The following is a 13,953-nucleotide window of genomic DNA, read 5'->3' as shown; positions in this document are numbered from 1 at the left end:
AGCAATTAACTTAGATGAGCTTATATGTATCTAACACGTATGAGCTTAATATGTGTTGATAGAACAAGTAAGAATATATGTTTGTCTGAGGGTTTGCGTGCGGAAGATGTTACACAGGTGGTTTCCAGTCAATAACTTTTGTTTGCATTGATAAATCTTGATGACACTTTGTACAAAATCCAGAGAAAACTAGCTTTTATTTGTGTTTTGAGCTCTGCATGACTACTGTTATTGTTAAATATTTCCAGGAAATAGATACAGAGTAGTTTTTAAAGGAGCCAGGTCTATAAAGGAGCAAAATAAATGTAACTATCTGTCATTCATCAATTTAATCATTCATTTATGTCATGATATAACAATGTGATGTAACTATATTAAATGTACATGGATATCCATAAACTTTTTTCCTACAATATATAACATTTAAGGTCTAAAACAATATCACAACATTCTTATCAAAATCTATAATTTTAACAAACCAAAAATAAATTGGTACATACAAAACACGGTATCATTAACAGTTTTAAAACCGGGCTAAAAACATAATTCATAATAACATAACAACAAGGTTTATAAGAGATGCATGCAAATTTAACAAGCTAATTCATTGAATTGATATCCACCCCAAATAAATTTTGTCTCTGGAACAGTGCAAGTCCCTCATCATACAATATAATACTGTAAAATTACCATGAGATTTTCTTCAATGCTTTTATAACCCATTAATTGATCTTACTTAAAAAGTTTTTAAGCATTGACAATTTCATTTTTATCAATAAAATACATAATCAAGAAAAGACAGTGTATCACCTTTAATTCAACAAAAGCCTGTCAGTAGTGCCAAATCCCCGCCGAAATGTGTTTGTATGCTTGTATGACAACATTTGTTTTAGAGAGTAGAATAATATTTGTAAAAACAAATAAAGGGAGATAATTCATTATGCTCCGGACAAAAATTTACTTTGAAATTAAATAAAGGGATATAATTCAAACACTAAGGTAGATAGAGTTATGGTTCTTAGTCACTGCACTTCTCCTACTTGCCATCTGTTTAAGTTTGAAGTTTCAAGTAAATCCCTTCAGTAGATTTAGAGTTATGCTCCGGACAAAAATTTACTTTAAAATTATATAAAAGGGGAGATAATTAAAAAACTAAGGTAGATAGAGTTATGGTTCTTGGTCACTGCACTTCTCCTAGTTGCCAGCTGTTTATATTTCAAGTTTTAAGTAGATCCCTACAGTAGATTTAGAGTTATGCTCAGGACAAAAATTTACTTTAAAATCATATAAAAGGGGAGATAATTAAAAAGACTAAGATACATAGAGTTGTGGTTCTTGGTCACTGCACTTCTCCTAGTTGCCATCTATTTTTATTTCAAGTTTCAAGTAAATCCCTTTAGTATAATTAGAGTTATGCTCCGGACAAAAATTTACTTAAAAGTTATATAAAAGGGGAGATAATTCAAAAACTAAGGTAGAGAGAGTTATGGTTCTTGGTCACTGCACTTCTCCTAGGTGCCATCTGTTTTAATTCTAAGTTTAAAGTAAATCCATTGAGTAGATTTGAAGTTATGCTCCGGACAAAGATCCAGCCGGACGGACAGGACCAATTACTATATCCCCTCCGAAAAAAACTTCGGCGGGGATAATAACTCAATATCAACATTGCAAAACACATGCACTTACTGAATTCTTCAAACTTGAACTTTGAATTTATTGTTGTATTATTTATTACAAAATACAAGTAAACAAGGGCTGTTTGTAAAACATGCATGCCCCACTATATGGGCTATAAGTTGTAGTAGCAGCCATTGTGTGAATACGTTTTTTGTCACTGTGAACAGTGGTGGTGGTGGTGGTGGTGGTAGTGTGGTAGAAGTAGTAGTTGAAGTAGTAGTAGTAGTAGTAGTAGTAGTAGTAGTATGCATTACAAAAAAGCAGTTAGCCTTACATTTGGTAAAATTTAAATATATTACAAGGGAGGCAAATGCTGTAACAAAAAGAACATGCATAAACGGTAGTTTTTTCCCTTGTTTGATCCATGCTAAATCCTTAAAATGCCTATTTCCAGTAACTGTGACCTTCACCTGTGACCTTGACCTTTGACCTAGTGACCTCAAAATCAATAGGGGTCATCTGCGAGTCATGATCAATGTACCTATGAAGTTTCATGATCCTAGGCCCAAGCGTTATTGAGTTATCATCTGACAACCACCTGCTGGACGGACCGACCGACCGACCGACCGACATGAGCAAAGCAATATACCCCCTCTTCTTCGAAGGGGGGCATAAATATGGAAACAACTCTGGAACTTCAGACAGCAGCCATCACTTCTAGGCCATGCGTAAAATCACTGATACTGTAATATACAATTCACCTGACACTGGCGCGACAGAATGCTGATCCAGCAATTGGCATGCATCAATTATAAGCCCTTACACAAAGTGTACATTCAACTGCAATAAAAGGCATGCTGGATCTTAATATCTGGGCATAACATTCACATAATGTGGCCTTAGCTGTTCTCAGATTACCACTAAATATGCAATGTCTCTTGTTTGATAATGGATACAAATACGTTTGCAAAATGATATATACTGATTAACAATATATTGCATTAATAAAAGGACTAAAATATGATTTTGGAATTAATGTGTTAACAATATGAATATGTATAACTAATAAACAAATACTCCATTTTTCCAATCAAACTAAATCTTGTAAATGTCATGAAAAAATATGGGCTGTCCGTTGTAGTGGCAGCCATTGTGTGAATACTATTTTTGTCACTGTGACCTTGACCTTTGACCTAGTGACCTAAAAATCAATAGGGGTCATCTGCGAGTCACGATCAATGTACCTATGAAGTGTCATGATCCTAGGCAAAAGCGTTCTTGAGTTATCATCCAAAAATCATTTTACTATTTTGGGTCACCGTGACCTTGACCTTTGACCTTGTGACCTCAAAATCAATAGGGGTCATCTGCGAGTCATGATCAATCTACCTATGAAATTTCATGATCCTAGGCGTATGCGTTCTTGAGTTATCATCCGAAAACCATTTTACTATTTCGGGTCACCGTGACCTTGACCTTTGACCTAAAAATCAATAGGGTCATCTGCGAGTCATTATCAATCTACCCATGAAGTTTCATGATCCTAGGCGTATGCGTTCTTGAGTTATCATCCGGAAACCATTTTACTATTTCGGGTCACCGTGACCTTGACCTTAGACCTAGTGACCTCAAAATCAATAGGGGTCATCTGCGAGTCATGATCAATCTACCCATGAAGTTTCATGATCCTAGGCGTATGCATTCTTGAGTTATCATCCGGAGACCATTTTACTATTTCGGGTCACCGTGACCTTGACCTTTGACCTAGTGACCTCAAAATCAATAGGGGTCATCTGCAAGTCATGATCAATGTACCTATGAAGTTTCATGATCCTAGCCCCAAGCGTTCTTGAGTTATCATCCGGAAACCACCTGGTGGACGGACCGACCGACAGACCTACCCACCGACCGACCGACATGTGCAAAGCAATATACCCCCTCTTCTTCGAAGGGGGGCATAAAAAGACAATATTCATTCAAACAAAACATTTGGAATTGCTCTGTGCTGCCAATAGTGTTACGTTTATTGCTAAATTTGTATTTTTAACAGTAAAGGCAATCTTTTGTGAAAATAAGATTAAAGGCAAAAATATATCGAAATCATACTTTTTGATATAAATGAAATTGTATGGGAAACAATATCAATATTTTAGTACTGGCATCATGAACATCAAAATGCTGAAAACCCTACAGTACTTATTATTAAGAAGATGGCCAAAGGCCCTATGTAACAGACCTGAAACCCACATAAACTCAACTGTTTTGATCAGTTTTGCATAGTTTCAATAACTATTTTAGAGTACGGCATGGGAACAAATATTTTGAGCAAGTTTAATGATGTTTCTTTGACCAACTTTCCTTGGTTTTGATACCAAGCATAGTGCTCAGGTCAGCTAAAAATCTAAGGTCTTGATTTTCTTATTAATGGTGGGGAAATTGTCACACTGATAATGTCCACGTAAATGAACACTGATAATGAACATATTAATTAACACTGATCACATAAATTAATAACCATGTGACAAAACTGATACTGTATATCACAGATTTTGATATCTTAAGTACTTTTTTTTGGTGTACAGAATCCTATAAAACAAGGGCCGTTTGTAAAAACATGCATGCCCCCCATATGGGCTGTCAGTTGTAGTGGCAGCTATTGTGTGAATACTTTTTTGTCACTGTGACCTTGACCTTTGACCTAGTGACCTGAAAATCAATAGAGGTCATCTGCCAGTCATGATCAATGTACCTATGAAGTTTCATGATCCTAGGCGTAAGCATTCTTGAGTTAACATCAGGAAACCATTTTACTGTTTTGAGTCACTGTGACCTTGACCTTTGACCTAGTGACCTGAAAATCAATAGGGGTCACCTGAAAGTCATTATCAATGTACCTATGAAGTTTCATGATCCTAGGCCTAAGAGTTCTTGAGTTATCATCCGGAAACCATCTGGTGGACGGACCGACATGTGCGAAACAACATACCCCCTCTTCTTTGAAGGGGGGCATAAAAATACTATTCCAAACATACTGATGCTACTAACAACATAATTTTCTTTTATCGATATATAACCATACTAGCTTTATCACACACACCAATACACATGTATAATTTAACACCCGTTGATATAAACAACCTGAAAGTTAAGTCTGTATGTAACATACTCTATTTTAAATCATTCCTGTTTTTTGGCAATAGTATTTTCGTTTATGATTATTTTTTGGCTAATACACATGTTTAACATAGCAACAGTCTGCATGCCATGTACCTTTCAGTTGACTTGAGGCAAACCAACAAGCTAAGAATATAATTTTGCAAAAGACCTTCCAAATGACTAAACGTAAGTCTCCACTTGCCAAACTGTATTGACCATAAACATCTAATGATGCATTTTAGAGAAGTAAGCAGAACTTGAGTTCCTAAAAACAACTACACATAATAACAAAAGATGTGTTTGTCAATACCCCTTACTGCGCCACTTTGAAGCCATATATTTGACCTTTGACCATGAAGGATGACCAATCAAAAAGTGCAGCTCCATGAGATACACATGCATGCCAAATATCAAGTTTAATCTTCAATATTGAAAAAGTTATGGCCAATGTTAAAGTTTTCGGACAGACGCACAGACTGACTGACAGTTCAACTGCTATATGCCACCCTACTCTGGGCATAATAACAATAACAAGAGATATGTTTGTCACAAATACAATGCCCCCTACTGCGCTGCTTTGACGCCATATATTTGACCTTTGACCTTGAAGGATGACCTTGACCTTTCACCACTCAAAATGTGCAGCTCCATTAGATAAACATGCATGCCAAATATCAAGTTGCTACCTTCAATATTGCAAAAGTTCTAGGCAATGTTAAAGTTTTTGGACAGACGGACAGACAGTTCAACTGCTATATGCCACCCTACCAATAAAAATAATGTTAGATTTATAATATAAATATATTTAACACATTATACTGATATTCCAGTAATTGTCGGTTATAATACACAAACATATACATAAGACAAACACGTGTAGAGGTACAGTATGAGTATAATAGGAGTACAATAAGAGCACTATGAAACACAGCTTATACACCTTACAATGATTACCAATGATAAAGACTAAGGCATTTCAATATGAAGCCCAACAGCTTCTTATGGTCTGTAACTCCCTGAATAAACGAGGAAACAATAGTTCTGCTAAACCAACTGACATATTTTTTTAAAAAGTATACAGATTTTGATACTCTAATGTATATCATCAACAAAATAGTACATTTAATTGAGCACAATATGAATAAGCACAAATGACAAGAAAAGTTTATGATTGTCATGACAACACAAGCACTTATACACTGCTGTTTAGTTTGACTACGCAATTTCAGCTAACTCTGAGATTACTGTCTATCTAACAGGCATTGCCCTATAACCAGTGTTGGATTTAACTCTAACCTCACACAGAACATTTGTTTAACTATTGAACTATAGCTGAAAAACAATCTCTGAAATAAAGTTTGACACCAGTCTCTGAACTTTAATTCGACACTATAGCCATCAAGATATAGCCAGATTCCAGTTTATAAACTGTAACCAGACACTGATCTCTAAGCTATCTTAGCTCTTGGAAACAGTTGTCAAACTTTAGCCAAACAACGAAACCACCAATCAAAACATCCAATTCTGAACAAAAACCAGTAATCTTTTGCTGAACAAAACACTGGACACCAGCCTATGATCTATAACTGGTAACTAGTCTATAAGAACTATAGCCCGTGACCAGGCTTTCAGAACTATAGCCGGTAACCACTCTAAGAAGTATAACTGGTAACCAGTTTTTAAGAACTATAAGCGGTGACCAGTCTACTTCTGTCCCTCTTTTATGCTCTCAATGATGAGTTCGTGAAAGAGTTGTGGGACTTTGATTGTAGGATTCTGTGTAAGAAGGAGTCCTATAGCGAGGTTATGCTGCAGGAGACATTGCACTAGCTCTGCCACACGCACCAGGAGGATTCCATACCGCGTAAGTCCGTCAGGGAATGTCACTGAAACACATGACAACATGCTATTCCAAATGCATACAGACAGAAGAGCTTTTTGTCTCATTTGAGGGCCAAAAGTCGGCCCCATTTACCATTTCAAATAGTAAAGTGATAAAAAACACTGATAGAAATACTTCTGTCGTAAAAAGTGAGTGAATTATGGCAGGTTATTCATTACTACAGCGGGACATTGGAATATCAATAGAACTAACATAACTGTACTTGTTGGTGTGGGAAAAAATTGTTTATTAGAGTTTAAATTTAATCTACTTGTTGGAATCCATTGATAATAATTAGAACTGCTCAAAGAGTGGTGCATACAGATACATCAAAAGACTGGTTCATAGCCTGCAGAACGAAGAAGTAGTTTCTTCAAACCAGATTTCAAATACACCACTACTAAATTCACCTGGTATAAGCCTGCAGTCGACAACAATATGTAGAGCATGACATGATTTATCAAATAAATATTTTTTTCAAAATAATGGATGAAAAAAAATACTGACACTAATAAGAAAAAAGCTTATTTTTTGTTTCAATAACTTTTTTTCAGTAAAATAAATAACATTTCAAAGAACTTAAATAAAACATATGTTGTCAAAATCAAATTTTTTGGAGCACAATGTCAACATCAGTGCTAAACAGTCGCATTAGTGCAATGAAACCTGAAAGTAATTTGAACTAATTTCATACCTTCTTCATAATACTGCAATGCAGCAGAGACTTCCGTCTGCATGGCTTCCACTGCTTTTGGATCTTCCAATCCATGGATTTCTATTTAAATTACAGGCTTATTTATTTGAGAGCTTCAAGGGTTTTAACACATCAACAAATGTTTACTTACATAACGTTGAAATGTTAACTTTCAAAAAGCAAATGACCATTACAGTTGAAAGATACATTTTTATACTGCAGTTCATATTACAAATTTAAGATGAAGATAGGATAGAAGATTGAAAATAGCGAATTTAGTATAACCCCTTTAATGTGTAATAGGAGCTATGTAAAGGCCCTAATGAAGCTGTCCCCAGATGTACAGACATACCTGATGGGAACAACAACAGGGCTGACAGCATTGCAAACTCTTCATCTGTGAAATGAAACTCTGTTACCATCTCACCGATGTGAAGAAAATGTTCCTGAAATGGACAAGAAAACAAATTAATAATTTGACCTGAAACACTAGTACACAAAACTTATATCTGTAAACAAGACTTAACATTTGCAAACTAAGCATAGGAAAGTGGTTTATTTTTAAACATGACTTATCTGGAAAACACTAAGCAAAGGAGAGTGGTTCATCTGTTAACAAGACTTACCTGAAAAACTCTAAGCATAGGAGAAAGGTCCATCTGTAATCAAGACTTACATGGAAAACTCTTAGCATATGAGAGTGGTCCATCTCTAAATAAGACTTACCTGGAAAACTCTAAGCATAGGAGAGAGGTCCATCAGTTATCAAAACTTACCTGGAAAACTCTCAGCATAGGAGAGTGGTCAATCAGTAATCAAGACTTACCAGGCAAACTCTCTAAGCATAGAAGAGTAGTCCATCTGTAAACAAGACTTACCAGGAAAACTCTAAGCATAGGAGACTGGCCCATCTGTATACACTACTTACCTGGAAATCTCTAGGCATAGAAGAGTGGACCATCTGTAAACAATACTGACCTGGAAAACTCTTAGCATAGTGTGGTCAATCTGTGAACAAGAGTTGAAGACTTACCTGGAATACTCTAAGAATTGAAAAATGGTCAAGCTGTAAAAAGAAGACTTCCTAGTTACACTCTAACAATTACAAAGTGGCCCATACGTAAACACGTATTAGAAACACTTAAAGCAAAGGAAAAAGGTCCATTTGTAATCAGATAACAACTGTTTCACTAGGATAACCTAGGCATAGACTTAATTACCTGGAACACTCTAAGCATAGGAAAGTGGTCCATCATGATGTTTTCCTCTTCCTTCGTGTACGTGAAGTAGTTGTATTTCTTCGTGTCAGGATCAAACACCTTGGACATGTTGAGCAGCTCTATCGGATATATGGATGACTGTATAAGCTTCACCTGGTCGTTCAGACACAGGCCTTTGAACCCTGCAATATCCAGTGTCAACTTCCAAAATGTCATGCACAAAATTGCAAAATTACCATTGTTAAGCTGCCGAGATGAAAATGTCAAAATTGTTGGTTTCATATTGGAAGTCAAGACGGTTTACCTCTGACAAGCTTCTGACAAGTTTTCCTAAGTGGATGGGGATGGATATTTTACATGGGAAAATGTTTGCATATCTTTAAGTCAGAAAGGTTACACCTGGGACAAGTTTTGTAAAGTTAATGTTAATGTAGGACAAGTTTTACAAAGCAGAAATAATTATGCAGTTTTTTTGCCTGGAAGTTTCTTTTAAGTTGAGTTGTTTTATTTTCATCCTTGACGACTTTTGTAAAGGGATAGTCAAACATCAAGACAAAATAATTAATTTGCAAAGCTGCTCAAGTAGGGTTTACAAAGGACAAGACTTGCAAAGCAGATAGAAATATGATAGTCAAGATTAACTTCAATAGTTTCAGACTTATTCATACCAGGGACAAGTTTTGCAAAGCGGATAGTAATGTAGGTGTTGTTATGGAAATTGGTCATCATGTAGTTCCATGTTGACTCCCGAGTGGAGAAGATGGACATGTCCACCTTAGAACGAATCTGATTCCCTGCCTGAAAAACAACAATATTTACAAAAACTAACTAGAATAAAATAAGGTAAACAAACAAACAATTTTGCAGTCTTTTTATTGACTGACGCTTTCATTGTTTTTTTTCTAACAAACACCAGTTATATGTGCAACATGGGAAACCTCATTTTATTCTTACAACAAGAGCTGTCACCAAAGGATGACATATGCCCCCTTTAAAGGCTTTGATAGAAGTTATGAGCATTTTTCAAAACCTAAACCCAGATTTCGAAACCTAAACGCGGACCCTAAGTTCTAGGTCAAGGTCACAGGGGTCTAAATTTTTGTGCGTATGGAAAGGCCTTGTCCATATACACATGCATACCAAATGTGAAGGTTATATCTCAAGGGCCATAAAAGTTATGAGCATTTTTCAAAACCTAAACGCAGATTTTGAAACCTAAACGCGAACCCTTAAGTTCATGGTCAAGGTCACAGGGGTCAAAATTTTTGTGCGTATAGAAAGGCCTTGTCCATATACACATGAATGACAAATATGAAGGTTATATCTCAAGGGACATAGAAGTTATGAGCATTTTTCGAAACCTTAACGCAAAGTGTGACGGACAGACCGACAGACGGACGGACAGTCAGATCACTATATGCCCTCCTTCGGGAGCATAAAAATGATTATTGGAAGAGTTTTTAAAATGCAATATATCTTCATTAGCAAACTTTTCGTCAACTGTACAGAATATGCATGCCTCCCATAAAGCTTGAACAACAAGAGATGTTTTTTTCAGAAACACAATGGCTCCTAATGCACCGCTTTGATAAAAAAAATTACCTTTGACCTTGAAGGATGACCTTGACCTTTCACCACTCAAAATGTGCAGCTCCATGAGATACACATGCATGCCAAATATGAAGTTGCTATCTTCAATATTGCAAATGTTATGGCCAAGGTTAAAGTTGAGTGACAGACACACTGACAGACAGGCCAAAAACAATATACCCCCATTCATTCGATCCGGGGGCATAAAAAAACAACTGATACAAGATTATTTTTTTTTATTAAATGACAGTTTTCCCTAATGTATGGACTTTCCTGATGTATTACCTAATTTAAGGAATTTCCTATAGTTTTTGCTTAAGGTTCTTTTTAGAACTGGCAGTGAACTCACCTTTGGGTCCATGTAGTTGCTTTTAAAGAGTGCCTTGATGTCATCTACACTCATGGTCGTGGTAGGGTTCATATCAGTATCGAACACCTGCAGAATGGGGACAGGAAGTTAGGTATGGTGTTAGCCCATAATATTTTATAATATTGCAGCTAATATATTTTAAAAATCCAATTTTTTTTTTTTCATTTAGCAGTCATGAAAATTAGTACTTTATCCATGCATGCCTGAATTCTATTGTTAATCCTTGAGCTATAGAAAATGTTGTAGCTTGCTAATATTTACCTGGAATATACTGACCTTTATGTATTATTTAAATATGTGCATGAAGGATCAGCCCAGAATAGCCTGTGTGCACTGGGCACAGGCTAATCTTAAACGACACTTTATGCAAATGCATTAAGCCAGGTTTTCGCAGAGTGCTGCAGATATATTTTTGTCTTCTATAGCAATGCAATTTTCCAACACAGCTGTCTGTTAAATAACAGTTTTATTACATACATCGTAAATCAAACGGTTTAAACCTGGTTTAACTTACCCGATAATTCAACAGCTGTAGACCCTTTCCTGCATCAAATATTTTGTTGATGAACTCATTCATGTTGAGGTCTGGCCCATTTATTCCTACATTATCAGTCCTGGCAGGATAAGGCAACTGAGGAACGGGCATGGACTGAGGAACTGGCATGGACTGAGGTACAGGTTGGGACTGAGGCACAGGCATGGACTGATTCCCTGAAGAATTGTTCCAGTTGCTGACAGGTGCTTGGTTACTGGGTCCAAATATGTGTCCCGGTAAAGTGTCCAACTGGGTGGCTGAAGTTTCATCATTGTTTGGCTTCGACCAAGGGTTCATGTCTGAAACACTTCCCGTGCTGTCTTTTCTAGCATTGTAATTAGTCATAGCATTGTCCCTCATTTCTGATACACCTCCCATGTTGGCTTTTCCAGCGTTATACTGGTTCATAGTATTATCCCTCATGTCTGATACACTTCCTGTGCTGCCTTTTCTAGCATTATACTGGGTCATAGTGTTTTCTCTCATGTCTCCCACACTTCCTATGCTAGCTTTTCTATTATTATACTGGGTCATATTATTTTCTCTCACATCTGCAACACTCCCTATGCTAGTTATTCTTACATTATTCTGGGTCATATTATTCTCCCTCATGTTTGATACACTACCCGTTCCATTTTTCCTAGAATTATACTGGCTTATAGAATTGTCTCTCACATCTGAAACACTTCCCGCGCTAGATTTGTTAGCATAATACTGTGTGATTGGATTGTCACGGCTACTAGTAGCAGTTGGGCTTAAATTAACTAATGCCTTTGGTATATTTGAAGAGTTTTGTTTACAATCATATAGATTATTTTCTTCTTTAACAAACCGTCCAGCAGACAAGCTATGTGCAGAGGGGGATGTACCGATGTCCCAATGGTCACCATTGTTTTGATATTCATTACTTGACACTGTTTTACTGGCTGTGTCAAATGGCATGGAATCAAGCCAGCTTTTCACTGCCATGTTAGTTGACTTCGAAAAAGATGATCCATCTTTGCTCCTCATGGGCCCTGGTAGCGTTGCAGGTTTAGGACTACCAGTGTACGAGTTTGATGCCCAACTCTGAGTGGTTGAAACCATAGTTTGTCTTGGAACTGCCTTCACTGGTGACAGACATGGTGCCCCCTCTTGGGCACTTGTGTCCCTGGGCTCAGCCCCCATTATGGCAGCTGATACCGTAGACAAGAACTGATTGTCTGACATTTTACAACTAGGCCTTGCATTCCCAATAGACTGGAAGTCAGGTGGTGACCACTGTGCATTCCAGTTATAAGGGTCATTTGATTTGTCGTCATTAAATGTGCTCTCCCTATCAACTGGTTCATCTTTCACTTTTGTCAACCCCATCGCAGGCTCAAATGGATATTGGTCTTTACCATGGCTCTTTAACTCTATGGAGATCGCATGTTTTACAGAGTTTGGCTGTCTCCCAATTCGACTTCCTAGGAAAAATAAAATAATTATGTTTATGAATGTTACTTTTTTCCCTACCTTAAATTAACAAGAGCACCGCATAACGGGTGCCAACGCTCGGCTGCGGGTGCAGTTTTGAATAAATGAAAGCTTGTCAGATTATTTTTTTTAGAGGTCACAGTTACCTTGACATTTGACCAAGTGACCCAAAAATGGGTGTTGCATGTAGAACATATCAAGGTGCAGCTACATATGAAGTTTCAATGTTGTAGGTGGAAACAATTGAATTTTAGAACCAATGTTCAAAAGGTTAACAAAGGTTAACAAAATGTTAAGGATTTAGAAAACGACGAGCTGGCTATGGCAATACCTCGGGGTTTCTCCGAAAACAGCCGAGCTAAAAATTAAAGCAATAATGACCGCCCAAATCAAAGGTGAACAACACATCCAGTATTCCAGATAAACTATTTACACTTGTTCATTTGGTACCTCTTCTAACTAATCAATGCACTCATAGGGACAAAGCAATATGTCTTGTCAAAACGTGTTTTGCATTAAACTTCAGCTAAAGAAAGATATTTTTTTTACATGTATATAAAGTGTGATGAAAAGTATAAAAAAGACAACAAAATAAAAATGACCATATTTAATTAATTTTGATCAACACAAAAAAAAACTTCCTCCCACATACCATCAACACACATTCCTGCTTTAATGCATGCTCTGTAGCGACAAGCTTTGCACAAGTTACGTGTGACCATGTTGATCTCACAATCCCCTGACTTATTGCATTGATACTTCTCTGCTTCACGTTCTTTAGCCATTCTGCGGAAAAATCCCTGAAAAAATATCAAATATATAAGAGATGATTGTTAAACATTCATGCCCCCTGCTGCCCTGCCCACCCCAAACATGCATGACGTTTAAATGACATATCCTCTAAAGTTATTTATCAGCAAGCAACAACGATCAATATGTTGTTGAATAAACTGGTTGGACCAGGTTTCTGCAAAACAATGTCATAGAAGATTACTTCTTAAATGTTGAATTCTTTTAAGTATCAAAGTACTGTAATCTAACTATACAATGTACAATGTTCATAAAGTGTTTTGCAATAAAAGGAAGTCTGCTAAACAATTGTTAATATGAAATTAAAATGTACTCCAATAGACAATTGCAAACTTATTCATGTAAACAAGCATCTATGACCTTGACCATTGACCTATTGACCTCAAAACTCAAAATAGAAAGAACTGACCCCAAAACACTCACCTTACAGCCCTCACACGTGATGGCCCCAAAATGGAAGCCTGATGAAGGGGCTGAACAGACCCTACAAGGGATCTCTGACATATGCATCTCCTTCCCACTTTCTGCTTCACCTGTAACACATGGAGGAGTGAAAGGTACAGGAAGAAGATACTCCAATTGATGATGTCAAAACCTATATAAAACAAGATGTGATTGTGA

At 36.7% G+C, this 13,953-nt stretch overlaps 1 protein-coding gene and 1 long non-coding RNA gene across 11 annotated transcripts in view; both read right to left on the bottom strand.

Annotated features, from left to right (window-relative positions):
• Positions 1–314: 314 nt before the first annotated feature.
• LOC127870860 (uncharacterized) overlaps positions 315–13,953 on the bottom strand; it is a 35,953-nt gene continuing 22,314 nt past the window's right edge. For 5 of the 8 annotated variants that reach the window (XM_052413399.1, XM_052413400.1, XM_052413401.1 and 2 more), the window contains exons 5-13: positions 13,756–13,865; positions 13,175–13,322; positions 11,044–12,512; positions 10,509–10,595; positions 9,238–9,367; positions 8,570–8,751; positions 7,702–7,795; positions 7,350–7,430; positions 315–6,659 (exon numbers count right to left, since the gene is read on the bottom strand). In XM_052413399.1, coding sequence (XP_052269359.1) covers positions 6,478–6,659; positions 7,350–7,430; positions 7,702–7,795; positions 8,570–8,751; positions 9,238–9,367; positions 10,509–10,595; positions 11,044–12,512; positions 13,175–13,322; positions 13,756–13,865 — 2,483 coding nt within the window. In that variant the 3' untranslated portion in view covers positions 315–6,477. The remainder of the gene's footprint in view (positions 6,660–7,349; positions 7,431–7,701; positions 7,796–8,569; positions 8,752–9,237; positions 9,368–10,508; positions 10,596–11,043; positions 12,513–13,174; positions 13,323–13,755; positions 13,866–13,953) is intronic. The other 3 variants (XR_008044953.1, XR_008044954.1, XR_008044955.1) reach the window with 3 other exon arrangements.
• The window catches only part of LOC127870906 (uncharacterized), a 30,928-nt gene continuing 17,289 nt past the window's right edge, over positions 315–13,953 (bottom strand). For all 3 annotated transcript variants that reach the window (XR_008044993.1, XR_008044991.1, XR_008044992.1), the window contains exon 2: positions 315–3,514. This is a non-coding gene — a long non-coding RNA (uncharacterized LOC127870906). The remainder of the gene's footprint in view (positions 3,515–13,953) is intronic.

Source organism: Dreissena polymorpha, chromosome 3, assembly GCF_020536995.1.
Source record: "Dreissena polymorpha isolate Duluth1 chromosome 3, UMN_Dpol_1.0, whole genome shotgun sequence".
In the NCBI taxonomy this organism is placed as follows: Eukaryota; Metazoa; Mollusca; class Bivalvia; order Myida; family Dreissenidae; genus Dreissena; species Dreissena polymorpha.
This window is presented reverse-complemented; position numbering and strand designations above follow the sequence as displayed.